At 41.3% G+C, this 21,420-nt stretch overlaps 10 protein-coding genes across 10 annotated transcripts in view; 3 read left to right on the forward strand and 7 right to left on the reverse strand.

Annotated features, from left to right (window-relative positions):
- The window catches only part of SS1G_10179 (hypothetical protein), a gene marked incomplete at both ends in the record, with an annotated part of 2,180 nt that extends 1,209 nt beyond the window's left edge, over nt 1–971 (reverse strand). The window contains 3 exons of the mRNA XM_001588582.1: nt 10–193; nt 302–763; nt 962–971. Coding sequence (XP_001588632.1) covers nt 10–193; nt 302–763; nt 962–971 — 656 coding nt within the window. The remainder of the gene's footprint in view (nt 1–9; nt 194–301; nt 764–961) is intronic.
- Nucleotides 972–1,324: 353 nt separating this feature from the next.
- On the forward strand, nt 1,325–1,846 carry SS1G_10180 (predicted protein; the record flags this gene model as incomplete). The annotated part of the gene is made up of 2 exons (XM_001588583.1): nt 1,325–1,363; nt 1,655–1,846. The coding sequence occupies 2 exons, from the start codon at nt 1,325–1,327 to the stop codon at nt 1,844–1,846; spliced, it is 231 nt and encodes a 76-aa protein (XP_001588633.1).
- Nucleotides 1,847–5,408: 3,562 nt separating this feature from the next.
- Nucleotides 5,409–6,030, reverse strand: SS1G_10181 (predicted protein; the record flags this gene model as incomplete). Its single annotated transcript, XM_001588584.1, has 3 exons — nt 5,409–5,602; nt 5,664–5,708; nt 5,862–6,030. The coding sequence occupies 3 exons, from the start codon at nt 6,028–6,030 to the stop codon at nt 5,409–5,411; spliced, it is 408 nt and encodes a 135-aa protein (XP_001588634.1).
- A 781-nt stretch (nt 6,031–6,811) lies between these two features.
- On the forward strand, nt 6,812–7,342 carry SS1G_10182 (predicted protein; the record flags this gene model as incomplete). The annotated part of the gene is made up of 3 exons (XM_001588585.1): nt 6,812–6,841; nt 7,022–7,079; nt 7,233–7,342. 3 exons carry the CDS (start codon nt 6,812–6,814, stop codon nt 7,340–7,342), a joined length of 198 nt encoding a protein of 65 aa, XP_001588635.1.
- A 3,875-nt stretch (nt 7,343–11,217) lies between these two features.
- On the reverse strand, nt 11,218–12,374 carry SS1G_10183 (predicted protein; the record flags this gene model as incomplete). The annotated part of the gene is made up of 3 exons (XM_001588586.1): nt 11,218–11,647; nt 11,684–11,726; nt 12,275–12,374. The coding sequence occupies 3 exons, from the start codon at nt 12,372–12,374 to the stop codon at nt 11,218–11,220; spliced, it is 573 nt and encodes a 190-aa protein (XP_001588636.1).
- A 1,305-nt stretch (nt 12,375–13,679) lies between these two features.
- SS1G_10184 (predicted protein) lies at nt 13,680–14,458 on the reverse strand (the record flags this gene model as incomplete). The annotated part of the gene is made up of 3 exons (XM_001588587.1): nt 13,680–13,818; nt 13,909–14,036; nt 14,441–14,458. The coding sequence occupies 3 exons, from the start codon at nt 14,456–14,458 to the stop codon at nt 13,680–13,682; spliced, it is 285 nt and encodes a 94-aa protein (XP_001588637.1).
- Nucleotides 14,459–15,166: 708 nt separating this feature from the next.
- On the forward strand, nt 15,167–15,637 carry SS1G_10185 (hypothetical protein; the record flags this gene model as incomplete). The annotated part of the gene is made up of 1 exon (XM_001588588.1): nt 15,167–15,637. The coding sequence occupies one exon, from the start codon at nt 15,167–15,169 to the stop codon at nt 15,635–15,637; it is 471 nt and encodes a 156-aa protein (XP_001588638.1).
- A 1,908-nt stretch (nt 15,638–17,545) lies between these two features.
- SS1G_10186 (predicted protein) lies at nt 17,546–18,196 on the reverse strand (the record flags this gene model as incomplete). The annotated part of the gene is made up of 3 exons (XM_001588589.1): nt 17,546–17,635; nt 17,692–17,775; nt 18,164–18,196. 3 exons carry the CDS (start codon nt 18,194–18,196, stop codon nt 17,546–17,548), a joined length of 207 nt encoding a protein of 68 aa, XP_001588639.1.
- Nucleotides 18,197–19,245: 1,049 nt separating this feature from the next.
- Nucleotides 19,246–19,633, reverse strand: SS1G_10187 (predicted protein; the record flags this gene model as incomplete). The annotated part of the gene is made up of 2 exons (XM_001588590.1): nt 19,246–19,288; nt 19,509–19,633. 2 exons carry the CDS (start codon nt 19,631–19,633, stop codon nt 19,246–19,248), a joined length of 168 nt encoding a protein of 55 aa, XP_001588640.1.
- A 450-nt stretch (nt 19,634–20,083) lies between these two features.
- SS1G_10188 (predicted protein) lies at nt 20,084–20,251 on the reverse strand (the record flags this gene model as incomplete). Its single annotated transcript, XM_001588591.1, has 1 exon — nt 20,084–20,251. The coding sequence occupies one exon, from the start codon at nt 20,249–20,251 to the stop codon at nt 20,084–20,086; it is 168 nt and encodes a 55-aa protein (XP_001588641.1).
- Nucleotides 20,252–21,420: the final 1,169 nt, after the last annotated feature.

The following is a 21,420-nucleotide window of genomic DNA, read 5'->3' on the forward strand; positions in this document are numbered from 1 at the left end:
TGACGTAACGCGATCGCATCATCCCAGACGCGACCGGGCAGATTTCGTTTGGCGACTAGTTCGGGCTCTGTGGTATCGGGCGTGTAGATAGAAATTCGATGTTCGGCTGGACATAGAAGAGCTTCTGGAACCGTCCAGAGACGACTTCCCCAGTCTTGTAACCATTGTGCTTTTGTACTTGGTGAATTTACATCTAGCCCTTCGTGTGAGTAATTAGCATAATTAAATTGTGGGCCGACAATTATAGCCATCGAGTGACACGCCCGCACAATATCACATATTCGATACACTTCCCCTATACTCTCATCCGCATCCTCGTCTTCTTCAGGTCGTATACACTCATAGTCTATCCAAAAGGCATCTATACCCGCGGCTTTGGTAGCGCGTATCGCGAATCGGATTAGCATATCCATGTCTCTCTCCGCAGCAGCTCTCCGCCGAGCGTTAATCGAAGATGGTAAACTAGGATCTCCGGAGATAATAGTGTAGAATTGGAGACGCGTGTAAGAGATAAATATGTAATCTGGATAACTGTCCCCGTGGGATCGAGTCCAGGTAGATACGTGTCGGGTGGTGTAACCAGTGGATGAGGAGGCGTCTATGAAACAAAGATAGGCAGGGCCGAGTTGTCGGTCAGGTACATCCTGTGTGTTTGAGAGCTGGATGGATGCATTCTGGGGTGGGATGTGGTTTGATTCGGAGATACTGTGAAGACTCATTAAGTCGGTAGAGAGAGCAGCTTCTTCGTCCGAATGAGTGTTATCTGCAAGTAAACGTCGTTCCTGCAATGAAGAAGGAAAAGACAAATTTCCTTGTGGATGAGACTGGATTTGGTCATGACGTCCTAGTTTCGGACGATTGTAGTCCCATTCACTGCGGTTATCTTTTCTGGTTTGAAGGCTGAGTTCGCCAGGGAACCGGGGATGAAAAGGTACCTGTTGGATTCTTTAGTTTGACATACTTTTACCCATAATCTTGTAACTGTTATACAAAGTTGAATACGTACGAGTAAAAAAAGCGGTACTGTTCCAATGAGTCGTTTCACAAGCATGTAGCAAAACTCCGAGACTCTAAGTAGCCAAACACACTTCCCGACTAACTTCCTCCAAACATTTCTCTCTTCGAAGTCGAGGTCGATATCGCTGGGTATCTCGTGAAGAGGTGCATAGATCCAAAGGATGAGTTTTATCACAAGATTCTTGCGAGAGATGAGATGTGATGCATCGAGGATTGTGCGCGGTATGAGATCCATGCCAGAGTCCGCGGAATCAACTCCTCTTTTCGATTCCCCGTTCTCATCGCTGGTATCATTGCTATTGCTATCATGGCCATGTCGTTGCTGAATATACCAGCTCCATGCTCCGTATGTCAGGGCTGTGAGATATGAGGCTCTTTTTATATGTGTTATTATTTTGTCATAATATGAGGATTGATTGAATGTGAGATGTATGATTTGAGTTTGGGTGATGGGATATTTATTTGCTTGTGTCTTGATAGGGGATTACAAAACACATAAAAAAGACGCGTATTAAAACTCAAATAGGGAGAAGAAAAAGAATATATACAGCAAAATCCCCAGTCGTCCCCAAGCATAAACCGAATACCGTCGGTATCGACCACGTCGGGAAGTGGAGGCTAATAGTGATAAATAAAGTGTTGTTTGAATGACGCGATAAAGGTTAGAGAGGATATGATAGGGGGGTCGAAGGCGGAGAGTGGATGTATAGTGGAGATAGAGTTCGCGGAGGAGGAGGAAGAAGCCGAGGAGAGAGGAGAAAGAGAGAAATGGGTAATAGCTAGAAGAGGATTAGTGGAGATTGTTGGGATGAAAGGGGGAAGGATATAAAAGTAGGATGAGCGAATGAGAAGGATGATGATGGAAAAATGGGCGGGGAAAGGGAATCCACGGGAGCGGAAGAATATAGGAAATATGAGAAAAGCGAGGGAGCACCGAAGAAATAAATGAGTGGGGCGGAAATAAAACATACACAGGCCACCGGTATAAATTCTGGCGGGCTATCAGCATCATGAGATCGATAATATCAGTATAAGTAGTGTATGCCCCTAGAGGAAGCTGGATGAACCAAAGAGTGGCCAGGAATAAGTTATTCATATTTAGTTTAAGCTTAGGAAGCTTGCTGAGAATCTGAGATGGTTTAGAAACGATAATTACTTGAGAAATACACGAAAATGGATTCAAGCGAAGTGAGCGGAGCGGAAGAGAATCGCAGCGGAAAATCAAACAACCAAATGCGACCCCGAAAAACAGGAAGGGAAAGGAAAAGGGAAAGAAAGGAAGAAAAATAAAATGAAATGAAATAAAATGATTAATTGAGGATTTTCCCATGAAATCTGAGGCTGAAAAGTAAGCCTAGCCTAGCCTAGGAAATAGTATCTCGGTTATTATTGTGGCTATGCGTGAGAGAATGATGGTTGGATGATGGTTATTCGTTCAGAAGTATCTTGGCATATGTATGAGATATAGTTCTATCACACACCCAGAATATATCTGGAGTAAAGGAGGATTTTATTTAATCGTTAAACCTGAATCGGGCTCTACAATTCTTTATTTTTTTAAAAGTCTAAAGGATCTTTATTATCATGTCTGAATTCCTCGAGTTTTGAGATGTGATTCATTTTTTATATCTGAACCTAACGCATCAAAGATTATCAAACCTGAAATAGGAGCTCTCGATGAGCGCATTAAGGCCCAGGCATATTCGAATTTGTTGTGCTGTTTATTTCGTCCATCGCGTGGCAGGTGCATGATATTCTGTGAAGGCGATCAGAGAGCTGATATTGTTGACTACCTAGGGAGCGTGGCTCAGCTAAGCTGATCGATGCATCTTTTACGTACATTGCAAGGGGTTGAAATGATGGGGGCGGAGTCGTAAGAATACTTTACACAGGATAATGAGAGCTGCAATGACGGTTTATAGGTCGAAGATTAAAAAGTCATTTATTCCCGAAGTATATCTCAAATCTACGTATATATTCAATCTAGTTATTAAGCGATTTTCGAACTTGGCGGGATCTTAAGACTTCTTTGCCCCAATGATTCCTTCCACCCGTAGACATCTTCAAAAAATGGTAAGCGAGGAGTTTGGGTTCATATGTATATCCATCTTCAATATTTCCAAGAAAGATTAATATTTATGAGGTGATACCACAAGAAAGCACGATGGATCGTCTGCTTTACCACTCTCTGAAATCACAGCCCAGATGTTAGATGACCCTACCGTCAAACGTGTAGAAATGAGGAGTTTAGTGAAAGACTTGACGATGTTTACGAATCAAGATTAGGAAAGGGACATATAGACCACGGCAGTATCATCGATTCAGACACCTATGCCTCCGCAATTTGAGGCTTAGATGTATACATACATGTATACATCATAGGTAAAATCACCGATATCAGATTAGACAAAGATTCAGTTCACAGTAACACCGTGAAAAGTACCGAATATCAAATTAAAACATGAGATGTAAAGATTTTACATGTGAGCAAATTATATTTACAATTTATATATGGAGTGGAAGATTTGATGATATCGATCTTAGCATCATCAAACACTCAATTTCGAGCCTTAGACCGGTCAAATGTGGAAAGTAGTCTCTGACTTGACTCTGCAATAAACTAAATTATAACTTTCCTCTTCTTAATCCTCTAAACAATAATTAGCACTTGGAGATTGAAGGTTTCGGGTGTTAAGGCTCGTAAATGGGGAGGTTAGAATGTTATTTACTCGACGTCTCCGCATCATTGATTATTCCACTATGAAATGCTTCGGTGATGAAAATGCTATGATAATGAAGATTGAGGAAGAATGGCGTGGAGGAGGATGAAGATGACGATGTGAAGGTGACAATGATTAAGTCTTATAATGAAAGTGTCTTCTCGGGGATAAATCAAATACACAAGATGCGTATTATGCATCTATTTAAAGCAGGTATGAAGCCTGCAGTTACATGTTTCTCCGTAGAATAGGAAGTGGTTGAGTACAATGTGGCACGAGAGTTATAGTATTTTGAGATATACACGTGCATCTTCCATAAGATGTCCCTGCATCTTGGATGCCTACGCCTATACAACCATAACCCACTACCGGGTTGAAAGTATACTAAAAATCCAACACTAGATGGAGATATAAATAATAATGTGGATAATAAGACAAATTCATGATTTTAATGCTTGATGCGGATCAATACATTAGCTTATAGGTCTTCTGTACTGAAAGGCGGGAAAGTTTTATGTCAAGCTAGCTGTTATGAGCTTCAGATATACCAGTACTGAACTGTCTCGAAAATGGTCAACGATTCACCGAAAATAGTATCAATGACGAAATGAAATGAAACAAATCTAGTCTCAAATGACGACGGAAAGCAATACATATGATGTAGAACATACATGACTATTGTCTGCTGCACACTCAGCCTCAAGTTATCCGCAAACTTGCGGAGTGTGTGAACAAATAAACTCTGGAGGTTGTTACCAAATGAAGACCTGTAAAAACCTTCTTGGACACCAGGTCAATAATAGCGGCAGCGCATAGTAATTGCAAACCTCTTGACATCCATACTAACCTAGACCACATCTCTCGCGGTCCATAAGTTAGTCATGGTCAACCTTCCAATATTTCACTTCCCATACAATAAAGCCTCATCATCTGACCTTCTAACCAAACCAGCTAGACCAACCATCGTCTCACCAATCCCAAGCCCGTCAAAATCCAGACATGCAACAAAGCATCTCTTTCAGCTTCTTAATGCTTCCATTTGTTCTCTTATCCTCGTCTCATCACCTTTTTATAACCGCCACACCTCCCGTGGCTGAACCTGAATACGACAAATCGAAATCATGGATACTACCAAACATCAATCACGCGGGCATATTCGCGAACCAATACGACCTAATCCAGTCACCCAAAATGGGATTGTGAGCAAGAAAAAAAGGGAACATGGGATATGATCAAAACTTTTAGTAGTTCATAGCGCCAATATCAAATATCAAATGCCGAAACGGCATGAGTGGGGGTTTTGGAAGTCCCGAATTGTTAAAATATTAAAACCCATGTTTTTTTCATTGGGCTCTGCTCTCATGGTAGTACTACTACCCTATCGTTCTGCTAGTAATGTATCTGTATGTCTTGCTTTACCAAGACCGGGTATCAACATTTATTTTCTCGATGTCTCGGAGAAATATCCATGAAGTACAAGTAAGTTAGTTAGTTATCCACACTCTGTAGATAAATGAAACGAATCGCAAGATAAAGTATGCAGATATCGTGAAGGAGGAGTGGAACTCCTGCCGCAGAAGATAAAGCCAAAAGGTGTGTGTGATGAGGATATCCCATAATCCCAGATTTGCAGAACTTTCCGAAGATGGGATATATGATTTCGGGAAAGATTTAACATTTGGGGTTGGAGAAGGGGGAGTGGAGCAATTTATCTCGTGATCTGGTGATCACTGCATCACACCCTTTCACGGGAAGATAACGGATGGTGACACGAACACGAGAAAACAGATGACTTTTTCCATCGATATCGCCATCGATATCGATCGCAAAACTTGCTTTCACTACAGTTGCGATGCAATTGCCCACTGAAAATGTCAAAATTTACGTACATATGAAACTTAAAAAAATATCTAAGACTTTCATTACCTTTTCGGTTTCCCGCTGCCCTATCTACCACGTGTGGAGATACCACTAAGTATTAAGTACATATGAAACTTATACATACGGGTAAAAATGTCTAAGACTTTACCTTGCGCATCTTGATTCTTCTCTCTGCCCCGCCATTGCCGACATACCGAACACGTGCCGTATACAGATCCAGGCATGCGCCAGTGGAATACTCACATATCGAGGGAAAAAACGTCAATCTAACCTTACATGCATCTGAAACTTGCGCTCTCACAAGATATATACATGCATATATGAGGTAGGGCCCACAAAAGTTTCCTTCCCATTTCTTCATTTCATGCCGTTTTTCGTTCGGCACAGCTGAGGCCATAGATGGCTTCATCATGATGAGTTTCCCAACGTGCCGTCCCGAGTCATCGCCACCATCCACATCCACATCCACATACATCTTACATGCACCCTAGACTCCCCTCCCAAAGTAGTGGCTAGCTTCGCATGAATACACGAGATAGGAAATGGGTGTCGACGAGATTAGATTATCTCTGCAGTAACATTGTATGTATAACGGGGGATTTATGAGGAAAAATTCGATATGTGATGGAAATATGTATATGGGGTGGGAGAATCACTAACATGTTGGTGCGATACTTGATTCAAAGTTGGAGATAACTGTGCAACCAAGCGTTACACACGAGCACGGGAAATAAAACACGGGCGGGGATGTAGGGGATCGCCACGTGGGAATAAGACGACGATTTATTAGGTAGTTTATAGGAAAGAAAAGGGGAGGAGAGGATAGGAATTTTGATTCGGGTTAGTAAGTCAAGACGAGATATGATATTATGATATTATGCAGCAAAAGGGCGTTTAGGAAGATGAAGCAAAAAACGGGAGAGGAGAATAAACCAGAGACGATAATTTACAATTAATCGAGAAAGGAGATTTGATAGACGCATTTGAGAAAACGAGCATGAAAATTCATAAATTTGGCTACATGGCTGTATAATTAAATCAACAGAGCACCATCCCAGTGCTGTGCTATATGACATATCTCAAACCAAGATAACCATAGCTCAAGCATACTTCTTTCTCAACTGTCCACCCACCTAAAGGATACCCACGATACATTATGCTTTTTCGGAGGAATTTAACCAAGATTTCTAACCATGCGAGACATAGATACATCAGTGAAGAAGGTATGTAGTCTTATTTTTAATAATCCAGTCACAGCCGAAAAGTTTCCTCGCCCCATCCGCCCCCCTCGAGATGCTCAGGCTAATGCAAAGCATCAAATAAAATAAATTGAGTGCTACTATAGGTCATGTAGCGTATCATCTCAACCCTCATGCATCTCTTAATATCCCAACATCATTAAGATCAACATCAACATCAACAACCAGCAACACCCTACCGTGGCACAAAAAAAGCAGCCAAGTAAGTAAAATTTATCATCAATTTACCAAAAGCATCGAAATCAAGATTAGTTAATTACGACACTCCGCATAAACCCTATACATAATCCCCTAACTCCTAGACTCAAATCCTCATTTCCAAATGATACACTAATAAGATCACACCACCAGACAGGCATCCAGAAACAAGCAAACTCCGATTGCCCCGGATATTTCGCAAGATGCGGAGTTCTCGAGAAAATGTTGAAGGCTCCGGAACTTCGTATGCACACATTATACATGTAGCTAGTTGCCCAGCTACCAACGAACATTTACCCAAGCGTTGAAGGTAAGGTAACACCGAGTTAAACCATGACCTTTTTGAAAGATTTTGATAGATGAACACGGCATGATTTCCTAGCAGAGACCACATACACACATACATAGGCTATATAAACCAGAGAAAAGATAGACAGACAGATAGATAGATAGAATATTCTCGAGTACCATACATGAAGTAAATGCATCCTGTCGTGCAACGTAGTAAAGAACGAAAATGCAAAGACTTCTTCGCCATCCATGGATATTTATTTCCATGAACATATCGCGTCCATGTGTAAAATCAAGCGTGCTTAATGTGCTTCATTCACATGTAAATAAGGCACGCGCCGCCTAGCGCTATCCACATTCAATGTCCGTTCAGATTCATAGTGATCGTCAACGGGAACAGTAGACGACGCAAGTAATTGAGTGGCGAGAAGCTTGTGAGCGGGGTTCAAGATCGCCTTTTGCAACTCCCGAGTGCAGAGTGAAAAAAAAAGTCAAGCCAATGGCCTGTTGTGTAATCGAAAGGATGGCAGATTTTTCACTGTATTGTAACTCCCTCTATGCACAATTTTACCAATTTGGCAGTATGCACTTTAAATATGCCGATTGATTCATCCATCGACAGATATCCTAGTGCATTCTGCGCGGTAATACTTTGAAAACCTCGTCTAGTTCTCAGTCATCCAGTGAGAGTCTTCCGGAAATTCTCGATGAAATGCATGACTGATATATGATCGTCTTCTTGAATGAAGAGAAATATAGTGGTGTGGTTAACTATGATACCATTTGGCGTGATTAACGGTTACACATTAGCGGCCCGCCCCTATACCATCAAAAAACCATGTATTACTTGCTCTTTCTTACTGTTTCCATCCATGAATATCATCCTCATACGAGTATGAAGCAGAAAATAGATGGAATTAGGCTACCGGCAAGTCGATTTGCGAGATTAATCTAATTTATAATTTCAATCCTACCACCTAGGTACTATTGATCCTCCTAACGAAGAATGTGCCTACCTGCCACTTAAATCTACCTGGTAGTCTGGGCGATTCATTGTGCAGTGATTGGCTAATTTGAGGCAACCATTAAAACCACATCCTCATAGCAGCGAACGATACCAAGTAATGTATGTGTCATTGAAAGTGCTGTGCCAGAGCCTTGCGCCCACAGATCTTTTAAACCAATGAGATTGTAAGCGCTAGCTCTCGCCCATGTTCATGGTTGTCATTTTATGTATACGAGTACGACTATCAGGCAGAGCGCTACGTGTGACACGCAAGCTGGGGTTGAAAATGCGGGGAAATACTAGCTCAAAACCCGCCCTTTCTTCGACATTCGCTTTTACCAGTATAGAAGGCGTCATGATTAATATTTCACAAAGCTTCGAAAGCATTGGCTTACTGTGGAGGCCTACCTGGCCGTCGTGAGCAATGATTAAAATGCCTAGATGCTATAGGCCTTGCCGAGTAGAGTGGTTACGGAATGTTTTTGCAAAGAAACAACATCCTCAAGCTTAAGAAACACCAGCAAGGATTTATAGCACTCCGGTCTCCAGATGATGCGAATGCAACCAGATCTGGAAGAATCCTAGTCTGCTTACCAAAATAGTTGTAAATCGTGATTTGGTACCTGGAGTCCCTGCAGGCTTTAGGGATCTATAACATTCAAAAAACTGACCTCCTGCCGTTAATCAGAGCCTTGCTCCTGTGCTATAGAACTTGCGCCTGGTTGGTGCAGACAAATTCAAGATCGGAGATCGCCTTTAAGCTGTATTCAAAGGCATCGTATGATGCTGCTGAATTATGCAAAGGTAATATGCGAAACACCAATTAGATATCAGTAATTTGACAAAATCGAACTAGGGGGCGAGTGAGATTCTCTCATAGGGAGTCAGAACTTCCGACCTGAGATTGTTAACGAAACCCTAATATCCAAAAGGGCTGTATATTCTCGATCTGTATTGTTCGATGTAACGGTGTCTGTCGAATATGGATATTGCTGCATAACACAGATTGAATGTCTGAGTCCAGAGTCTAGAGTCAACGGACACAGATCTCCTATCACTAAAAGAGATTAATCTCTGACGAGAAGCCAGTAAGCACGATGATCTAGAACGTTACTGAAGCCATTTTATGTCGGCTTCGCGATGAGACGACGACAACTATTTTTTGGAATGGTGGAGTACATCAGGGCAAGTTGGGGAGTCGGAGCGGAAGAGCGAAGAAGGAAAGGACCGTGGGGGGTTGCGTATTCCTTGTGGATGCAGATGAGAGCGCAAGGTATATGTGCATAGTAATCTGCTTGCAGCCAATAGCAATGCAGAAGATTTGCGATATAAATGAATTGAGGTTGTCTATGAATTCTATTAGATTAGCGATGAGGGATGGTCGTTTTGGAGTCTGTGTGCTTGCATTAGCATTTGACCATTCCACTGTTAATTGGATGATGATTGTGGGGGAGTAAAAGTAAAGATGTGGAACGGCTGGTTGTTGGTTGTAGAAACGAATCTGGAAGAGCAAATGCTATTGATTTCCAGAAACGTTCTAACTAGGACGAATGTAACGACAGGAGAAGGATTCATGACCGAATTAGTTGACCGATGTGGCCCCCTTTAGAAAATGGAATTCGAGGTATTGTCACAAACCATGTGTTCGTAGATAGATCCAGCTATGCGATATTTTGATCTTGTGGTTTTTGTGTTCAAGTGACGTACTTGATTTTTAAAATAACTCAAGCAATCATTAAAACTAACCTGGTATATTAAAATATAGATATCAGAGTCAGACTCTCAGGAGGCTTTAGAGTATAACAAGGTTGATTGAAGATTTTGTGATTTATTGCGCATTAACCGCGATAATTCGAGAGCAGAATAGTCTTGAATTTTTAACGATGCGGAGTCGAATATGCGAGATTACTAAAATAGGTTAGCCTAGTATAAAATGGTACTGTAGCTCCTTTCAATCCGCCCCTTGTACTGGGAATGAAATGGAGAAGGCAATCTGATATATATTGATGGACATTGCGCAGAATCCTTGTGTAACCTTGAATGAGAGAAAGATAAGGGAAATGAGAATTATATCGTGCGTAATAGAGCTATTAAAAAAAAGTCATGATGGTTATTATTCTAATAAATCTTATGTTGTGCTTTATGTTGACAGTCATGCCGTTTCATTGCTCGTGATTGATGAGTGATTGATTGCCAGCCGAGCCTACAGTACGTAAATCCTCGTGACAATGGTGATACGAGCTGAAAGTAAGCTTCTTGGTAAAAGACGGCATCGGTACGACCGACTAGGGCTGAGACTCTTCTAAGTTCTATCATTGGAATTCCGAAGCTTCTTCGATACCGTCCGATGGAGAGCCCGCGAAGCCGTCTTGGGACATGAACTTTGCCGGTTAGGATTAGTGTAGTCTTGTACCCCCCCACTCCCTTCTCAGCTTTTAGTGTGATCACCAGCTAGCATTGGTTCCTTTAGTTTAGCTCGAAATCTTGTGAATCCATTTTATACTCGCTTCGAATAGAGTATCGGAGAGAAGATTGGCTACTGTTAAACGATTATCAAAATTGCTCCTGGATATGAAATCCAGCCTCGTAAGGGACTAGACCTAAAAGATTGATTGATATAGCAATATTTTTGTTTGAAAGGAGACAATCTCAAGGGGACGGCTGGTTTGTGGGAAGCATATTGTTTTGCATGAGCACCTTGACGACTCTGGGTTATGGTACTGCCAAGGGGCTGCAGTCTTGGAAGTACCAGAGCTGCAGTACTTCACCTCATAGAAGATGCCATGTCGTAACAACATACCAGAACATTGTCATGATGGGCAATTTGCGTATTGTGAGACTGCAGTCAGAAGTGCATGCCATTAAATTGGTCGTCGCTGTACTCCGAAGCATGTACAACTTCACAGTGGCATGAGGTGAATAACATGATTTGATGATGTTTGGTATGTACAGTGACAGGTACAAACCGTGTACAACCACAACCCCACAAATTACTGTCGTGGAAGCACCAGCGACATGGCCCAACGACGTTGCAATGCAGGGGCACAGAAGGCGTAGCAAGCAGCCGCTCTCTCAATTTCTCGGGTCGGTCTTGATGAAGCTTGTGAGCGTTTCGTACTTTCATGCTTTCGTGGTTCCAATGCCAGAGATAAGAGAAATTGATTGGATTATTGATCTCCAAGATATCAAATGATTGAACCACGGTTAGGGACAACTGAAATTGGGATAATCTCCGCAAATTCTCTCCGTTTTCGTGATTCCCGCACTTGACACTACTGAAAACTATTTTTATTCGGGGTCAGATAGCGGACAATGCTTCCCATGCTAGAGTGGAGAGTTTTCCACACAACGCCGCTTTGCGGAGGGAAGATTTGGAGTTAATTATATTTGAAAATCCTTTGCCAATTTCTCTGAATAGGAACATGTTAATTATTCTGGGGATTGAGGGTATTATTCAATGACGAGGTGTCCAATCAATTGTCTAGTGTCCATTAAACGATAATATCATATGGCCTCGCCTTACAGGGCTTCTAGTTGGAAATTTATATGTCTCAACAGCTACTACACATTTTGCTTGAGGTTACTAACAGAAGTGTAAGTCATTTCAAAGGATGCTCATAGAGGCATGGAAGCGCTGAGGGACTTAGGAACCCCATGGTAGACCCAGCCTTAGAGCACGTTTCATGCCTGATGACTCTTCATTTGTGGAGAAGTTTGTACTAACATGGTCATGGAAAATCGACCTCAGATCTTGGCCCACGAGGCTATGCTCTTGGGCTGGAAATCTGGGAGCAGCGAAAGTCCTGTGACGTAGAGCTAAAACTTTAACTATGTCGCAGACTTGAATATAGAGTTGTTGGAAAGTTTGTCGCATTGTCGCATTGAATGGTCTCCGTAAAAACCGTAGGCATCCGGCTTGCTAACGACGGCGACGGCAATGGCCATTGTGTTGATATTCATGCTCACATTTGTCTGTGCGAGAGATTGACATATTTGAGACATGCTGTAGTAATTGGTGAATATAGCCTTTGACGAATTTCTTGGTACCTACCACCCAACCTACCTTGAAGTGTAACGTGGTTCATACTATTTTACTGTGACCTAATATGGTGATGGAGATGCTGCCGATCCTTCTTATGGTGGGTTCTTTGAAGAGAGACGGCTATTATAGGAGACGGATGATGCCGAACGGGAAATCGATAGTTTGCGGTACTCGAGGTTCTTCGCTGTCCCAATCTAAATATCATGAAATGAGGGGAAATCTCAAGGATCAACTGGATATCAAAGTGCTCATCGCTGCAATTGCAACCAAAAGGAGAAGATAATGTTATGTGCATGGTGATGACAAGTCAATAATCATCAACGAATCATTGGAAGCAGATGAAGGACCAAATTGATGCTGCGAAAAGTCAATTTAGTTTAGATTTTAAGGCTGGGTTGAGATTACGAAACTTGACCTTGATGGATAAACCATTACATTCTATTGCAGCTGTAATATTACCATTTAGGACAAGGAGAGGCAGATGAATTCATTCAATCATGACTCCTTCATTAACCGAAAGTTATCAAATCATTATCATATTAATTGTTTGGCACATATCATAATTTATTATTTTATATACCAAGTTCCAACAAATAGACAGAGCCACAGCAGTGACCATGGACCAAAGCTAAATAGTTGAAACCAGGTTGAGGATGACGAGTATACTCGTCGTCCAGCTCAGATGATTTGATTATGGCGTTTTTATTTCCTCTCCTCTCGCTACCATGTTGCGAAGGTCTTGGCTCTATGGCCTTCTGCTTACTCGACTTGGATAATCAAACTATTGCTTCAACAGTCACAGTGCTCAGCAGGCACTTCGCCATTATCAGTCACTCCCCCTCCTAAATGGGATTCTTTCGCGCGAAGTTAGCGATGAATAATTTCCTTTCACGATCCTGCCTTGGATCTATGACCCTTCTTTCTTTTTCTATCTTCACCCTTTCCCTCGGGTTACTCAGTGAAATTTGACAAATAAATAAAATTAGATGCCTGTACCTGTTCAATTGGGGATAAATCGGGAGCTAGAGTTTAGTACTTTACTTAGGTATCTTTGGGTGCTAAAAATGACGATCTTCTGGTGTTCACATCTCTAAATTATCCCATCATGAGCCTTGTTTTATGGATCCCAAATACTGTGAATGCTTGAAATGAACCCTGTGCAAAATTTCATCGACGCTCCATCGACGCTCCATCGACGCTCCATCGACACTCCATCGACACTCCCTATTATGGATTGGATGGCTTGAGGAGACATACGCCATCATTCAGTTCCTTTGTGCGATTCCTTTCGAACACTTCTTCTCCACTTTGCATATTTTTTCATCCTCATTCCAACCAACAACCCCAGCATCAAAGGCTTGCTCGAAAGAATTACAAGTAACCAAGTAACCTCTAAGCTCCCAACTGCACACTGCAAGCACACTGCAAGCACACCAATGCGGACTTCACTAGGGCCAAAGGATAACTTTGGACTGGTGGACCCCTTGTATGCACTAAACACCTTGTGCATTTTCAAACAAATCATCCCACGTCGCTGTTTTAGTTGAAGTATTTGCTTCACGAGCGGCCATGAACATGGTATGAAGCCAAGATTTCTTAAAAGGTGGAGAAGATGGATGCAGCTGCCATCAGTCATAGGTTCAGAGGTGCATAGGGTGCATAACTTTAATCGCCAGGGTTGGGATTTATTAGCTTCACCTGATGATGGATATAAGGCCATATCTTGACGCTGCTATAGTTACAGGGCATATGTGCGTATCATACACATATTTAGACTAGAGACCAACACTTCAACCCTTTAACCAAAAGGGGCTCATCAAGAGTCGTAGATGGCATGACAGACTGATGAGACTAGACGCTAATCGGTAATTTTTCTGATTATCTTTGTGCTCATGATATCTGAACACACCACCAAAATAATTACTCACACCACTTGAACACACCACACAGAGAAAAAAAAAAAAAAAAAATCGAAAAATTCCCGCAAGCCACCGAAAAGTCTTGCCCTTTTCAAGCATGCATGTACCACCACCCAACCAGACATTGTGAAGCACACACACCTTTTCCTTAGTAACAGAGTTGATTTTCCCATGACTACCAAGCTATCTAGCGTCGAGCATCCAGCAATCTATTCCATTATCCTCTTCCCCCAAAATTGTATTAATATATACGCTTTACCGTTTTAGGGTGAGTGGCCAAAAATGTGAAAAAAAAAAAAGCCATCTGCACAAGACAGGCATTATCTGCAGGACCCAGACAGGCCAACTCCTAGTCAACCCCAACTCTACTCAAACTTGTATATCCTTCAACCTCTCCCTCATATATATGAGCCATACCAGAATCTCCAAACCTTTCAAATCATACACTTTTCGAGACACGCACAGCTAGCTATCCAGTAAATAGGGAATGATACCATCCTTCAAATCAAATTCGTCAACTGTTATTTATTCATTAATCACATCATCCATTTAATAAATTACGGCAGTAGCTTTCATTGCACAAGATTCCTCCACTTAGTACCGGGTGGAGCCTTTCATCGAGTCACACCATAGCTTACTTGACCGAGCTTTGTCTACGACATAAAATCAGACAACACAGCATTTATTCCTTACCTTGCGAAAAGATCCATAAAGGAAGACTCATCCTTCGAATTCTGGAAATTTTCCTCCCTCAATCAATTCGTTCCTCATCAACCATATCCAATCCTCTCTACCTCTACACTCTCACTACCATCAAACAATCAACATACAAAATGTCTTTCGATATGGAATGGTCTCCGGAATTCTGCCTCGCCTGTGACAGGCAAACCGATGGAGGTGTTTACTGCTCAGAAGCTTGTCGTCTCGCAGAGTACGAAAAGGCTTCTTCAAGTGATAATTCATTACCCTCTTCACCATCATCACTTCATGGAGCTTCTTGGCCTTCAAAGTCCAATGGTTTCTACATGGAGCCTGCGTACAACTTCAGCAATGCACAACCATACGGCACAACCCCCTCGTCTAGAACCTCATACTTTTCCCAACCTACGAGATCATCTCCAGTTAACAAGCCTACCTTGACACCTTCGAGCTCGCAGTCCAGTCTCTTCTCAATGCAAAGCACCACTTCATCAACGTCTTCGGAACCAGCACAGCTATCAGCGGAATCAAAGCAGGCTTTGAGAGCATACGCTAGCTCATTTGATCAATCTCGAAACTCCAGACGACAATCTGGCAGTCATTAAATAATCTACCTACTACGAAAACAATTTTCTACCAATTATCATCATCTCAACTTCGGCATTCAACGGCGTTTATTTCAGACCACACATAGTTTCTCATTATGATACAAATACCCATTCCTCATCTCAAAAAATCCTTAGCAGGAGTCGGCGTTACCTTTACAAATATATGATCAAATCGATTGTTGTACAAAAGTGTTATCATTTGGGCATACATTCACACCATTCATCTCATCAAACTTTTCGGCATTGCAAAAAATTTCCTTGGGTCATTGTTACAAATTTTTGCATTGGAGCATCTTTCAGAATAGCGAGGAGTGGAGTCTCGCAATTTGTTTTCCGCACTACGCTTTTTATTTTCTTAATACAATCATCATTATGGGGCATATTAGGAAGGCATGGGAGGGATACCCAAATATCATTCAAAGTATTCTGGGAAAGCATCGGTCAAATGGGATAGGCAGCGTTGGAGCATTTTATTCATTTGTTAGGAAGGAAGGAAGGAAGGAAGGATTGATTCTCTCGATTCTCGCTTGTTACAACAAATCGTTACATCTCTTTTCCGTGCTTTACGAAGCCTGTTAGCGATAGTTTGGTTTGGATGGAATGGCATGGGATGGGAAAGGATAGGATGAATATACCACATCATTGGTATAAATCCAACCAGTAGAATAGTCTGGTCTCGTCATTTACTTCCAAATGAAGTAAATTGACTTACCTTATTAGTATAATAGTCAAAAACAACAAAAGAATAAGAAAGATTCTTCGGTCCTGTCATTTGAATGACGGACTTGACACCAACATACATTACGTTTTTGTTTTTCGCTTTGAATCTTTGATGGTGATTATGATTGTGAAACGTTTCTCGGTTTTTTTTTCTTTGTTGGTTTTTTGGTAAGAGGACTTTGATTACAACATAACATCCAACATTCAATATCACATTATACAACATCACATCACATCATAGCATTCAAAACTTAAATTCTCCCTACCTTGTATTATATTTTCAATAAAAATAGATACGGAATATCCGGAGTACTTGTATGTAAAAAATGTATAAATAAGCAAAAGTATAAATAAGGAAAAGAAAAGAAGGAAGAGAAAATAAAAAAAATAAAAAAGTAAAAAAAAAAATCACGTAAATCCTAAGTTTTAGGTTCTGAGTTTTTAAGTATTGAGTATTGAGTTTTACCCCTCGCGTTCTTAGTTGTTGAGGGGATGGAATATGGGAATGGGAATAGGAATTCTTATTAGAAGGTCGATCGTTATTTTATGGTATAATAAAGTTGAGGCTTAGCTTTGAGTGAGGGAATTGTATGGGTTGGAGTTTGGGGTTTGCGGCGGAGTTGATGGGATGGGATGGGATGGGATAGATATTGATGAGCGGTTAGGTTAGATGAGGAGGAGGATAGGGGGATGATGGTGGAAGGGGGAGAAGGGGGAGAAGGGTGGAAGAGTGAGGGTGATATATAAAATTGTGGAATTATATAATTAAAGTAGTGAATATTTGATAGATAGATATTTAATTATACATAATTATTAATATAATGGAATGAGATAAAATAAAATAAATTTATATTATTTTTATAATATAATATAATATAAAAATTTATTAAAAATTTATAATATTTATTTATTTTGAATTTGAATTTGATTTTAGATTATATAGTTTGAGGGATAATATAGATATAGATATAGATATAAAGTATATAAAGGCTGGGAGGCACAGAATTGATAGAGTATACAAATAGTACGAATAATACAATTAGAAGAGAAATAAAGCTGTTATTGTGGAGAGCTAGAGCTAGAGCTCGAGTTACAGCTAGAGAGCTAGAACTATTGGAAAGAAAGACGATATATAGCCCGTTTTCTTCACGTTGGATTTGGATTTCTGGTAACCTAATTACCTATCTACTTAGTAATATACCACGGCGTACCTGGATATGTACGCTTAGATTTTCGAATCTCGATACTAGAGCTAGAGCTAGAGCTAGAGGAAAGCTAAAGCTAGAGAGATGGATAATTGATGAATGATAGTATTGTTTCAAATTTTGCACGTGCTTTTTCTTTAGGAAGAGGATTTTGATTTCCTTTGGTTGTTGTTCTTGTTGTTGAATCTTATTTTGGTTAGGAAGAACTACCTAGTAACCTTAGTTTAGTAGAATTCATGGAAGGAAGTCAAAGAAAGTGTGGGGAAGAAGAAGAAGAAGAAGAAGAAGAAGAATAAGAGGAGCTTTGGAAATGGAAATTAGCATTGAGAATCTAGCTACGGAAATAAGATGATGATGCCATTGTTCATGTAGGTAGGGTTTGGGTTCATGTATTAGTGATGGTTTTCATGGGTTGAGTTACTGGTGTACTGCATAGGGTGAGGTTTCCGCTTCGGGGGGTTTTTATCTCGTAATGGTTTTTTCGGTGCTGGTGCCTTGGGATGGATGGATCAATGGAGAATGCGGGGATGGGAAATTAGGTGCTATTTGATGATGATGATGATGATGGTTGGCTTGGTTGGGATTTGAGAGGATATACCTCGTTGTAGATTGACTGAGGTGTTTGAGGCATTATTCATGTATGCAGTATAGTATAGTATCTAACTTGAATGATGAGGGAATATCATCATTGTATGCAAATAGTTATGTTATCCCTCCCATCCATAATACCTCACCGCAAACTATCCTCATAGCCCCACTAAATTCTACAATTCCAAAACTAAGGTCCCATCAAACCCACCGCCCCGAATTCGAAACAATACAAACAAACAAACACATACGATATACAAACACACAAACAAAAATACGGAAACTTCACCAACAACCCGCGGAATCTCCACCAAATGAATATTTTCCTCATCGGTACCATCAATTAGGATATCCGGCGGTGCCCGCCGCCCGAAGGTCTGCCTTACCGCTTGTACCATACTCTGTACTTGATTGAAATGCTTTGATCCTAGCACCTGACTCCACTACTGTAAGAATTATCTGCTATGTACAGCGGGACCTAAAAGTCAAAGGTAAGACGATCGTGATCGTGATCGTACGAGATTTATACAAGGAGAGACCTGGAGGGGATGAAACAAAACTAAGGATTTTTAGGCTTTCTCATGGTTGACAGAGGGAGGGAGATGTGCAAAGGGAATGGGAGGAAGGGAATGGGAGGAAGGGAAAGGATGATTGCATAGAGGTGAAAATGTAGGGAAGAATTGCGCAATGATCGCTTGGAGGAGGCGGAAATGCCGTTTTCCTTTCTTCGTCCGAGGACGATTTCAGGTACGAACTTTTCAGGATGTATTTCCTTGTCTTGTCAGGTGAGATGAGAGGGTTGTTGGTTGGTTGGTTGGTTGGCTTGATGTTGAGCCTGAGCCTGAGTCTGAGTCTGAGGGTTTGATGTTTGGTGATGTCTGACACGAAAGTATTAACCTTACTGTACCTAACAACCAATTATATGAAGTCGGAGACAAAAGCTTCGCTTCCTTCTATACGTAGGTACTAGGCAGAAACTTCAAAGGAATAAAAAGAGATTATCTACCCGCCCGGTCTTTCCGTCTTCGGGATTCTTCCTTCAGTAAATGCCTTAGAGTAGATCAGTGGAGGCCGAACCGTAAGCCCTATCATCTACGCGCCGGACTTCATGAAGGAGGCATAACCACGAGAATTTCTATAACCTTCTCGAAGTCAATTAATTTAATTTGAATATATTCTATTTCAATTTTCATAAATACTCAAATGCATAAATCTACTTAAACCTCCAAAATCACCCACCATACCCATAAAAGTAATACCCACATAAACATTATTAATCCATGTACATACATACATACATACATACATCGGAGACCTAACGCTCCCTAAAGAAACCTAACCCCATAAATACGCACACATCACCACGGATCCCCTTCCCGGCCAGCGCTTTCACCACGCTTCCATCTGTCAGGTACAACCTCCACTTGCACACCTTATCCCACACAGGGATACGTCCGTCGTAGTCACTTCCGGCTTTCATTGTAGCTCTCCCGTCCGGGTCTGGAATCGCGCGGGTCCAGTTCGATGACATGTGTTTCGATCGCATAATCGGGTGGAGAGGTGGATCCCTCATATCAGTATGTGAGTTAATGTAGTTAAACTACGAACCAGAGAGGTACTCCGTACAGTACCAGTATTTGGATACACGTGGAATATTGGAGTTTAGGCTCGAGAGTAGCAGAGTCTAGACATACTTACATATGGAATAGTTAGGTGGAAGTCTACTGGTGCTCTTACGATGCAGATTCATCAAACCCTATACTGTACAGAGTAAGAATCTCGACACCGAGTTTTTCTAAAAACGGGACAGCCGGGGACAGCATTTCAATTGTGGATTCCGAGCCGGCACAGTTTTCCGTGAAGACATGGGTTTTGTGGTCGTTCTTTGTTCATTCCGTTTCATCGCCGTGGGTTTGGGGTTGTTTTTGCATTAGCGGTTTGAGTTGGTTTTTGGGCTGTTATGGAGTTCTGGATCTGCAATGTTGGGTACAGTAAGTACAGTCATAATGGATGGATTATCTTGCTTGCATTGATGATGGATGATAAGTAGCATAACATTTCTTGCAGTTGCAGTTGCGTGTTTGTTGTCGTGGTTCATGTTCGTTGGGCTGGGGCTGAGCTGGATCTTCGAGGATCAGTGTACGCTGTAGGGAAAATTTTTTCTCTCAATTCCATTTGCTCGGGAATCCCTTCCTTGAAATTTGATATTGAATGGGGAAAATTTTCACTATTCTGACTGTGCTCGGTTGGATAGAATTGTTTATTGTTTCTTTTTTTAAAACATTTTATTTTTAAGACGGTTGAATGGTTACAACAAATTTTGAATTTTCCTTCGGTGAAGAAATTTTTTCTCCGGGCGGGATGAAGGGGTACAGGTGAGGCAGAAGCGAGAATGTTCTGGACGACGCCGCAAAACCTCAATTTAGTAGGATGAGGCTGATTTTGATGAGTTGAAACCACTATTTCCAAAATAAGCTAAGTTTTTCTTTTATGTTTGCTTATCTCTTAATATTAAGGTTAGTACTGTTATTGTTACTGGGTCAGGAACGGAGAAAAGGAATGTGAGATGTGATCGAACTAGTTCACGATAATTCAAAGCCTCAAGTGGGGTTTCGAGTCTCAGGACGTATTTTCTTGAATTGGGATGTATTTCCATTTATGTAGGAGATCACGAATGAAGCAAGTGTTTCCAGTTTGGGAACGAACTATGTTGTTGAGGTTAACGATGTTCATTCCATACTGCATATCCACCTTATGAAATGACCAGCAGTTTGTACCTTTGACAATCCGGGTTGTTGGTACATGAATACTTTATCATTCACCAGGTGATTGGTACGAGAACGAAAACTGCAAGATGGAAGTTTCCGGTCACCGAGTTATCTGGCTTGTATTGTTTCAAATGTCGTGGAAACTTCTATTGCTCTCTAAGACCGAGACTGAGACTTCATGTTTAACCTTACCACCAGCCCTGCAGCCACTGCCTCCATGAGCCCATTCCTCAGTCAAAACATCTACTTCCTAAACGCCCGGCGAATTCCACATTCACAATCCCAACCCCTTTTCCGACGTCACACAAACTAACTTTCTGCACTTCTGCATCCATTTCTTCATGTTTGCCTTTCTCGTTACACTTTATGATCAATATCTTGCTCACTCACGTGGAACCCTAACACGACGCCCCGAAAAAAAAAGCCTACAGAAACCACCTCATCGCGGTAAGTCCTACCGCACGAAGTACAATCTATACATTCCTTAGCGTTGACTCGG

Source organism: Sclerotinia sclerotiorum, genomic scaffold (assembly GCF_000146945.2).
Source record: "Sclerotinia sclerotiorum 1980 UF-70 scaffold_15 genomic scaffold, whole genome shotgun sequence".
NCBI lineage: Eukaryota > Fungi > Ascomycota > Leotiomycetes > Helotiales > Sclerotiniaceae > Sclerotinia > Sclerotinia sclerotiorum.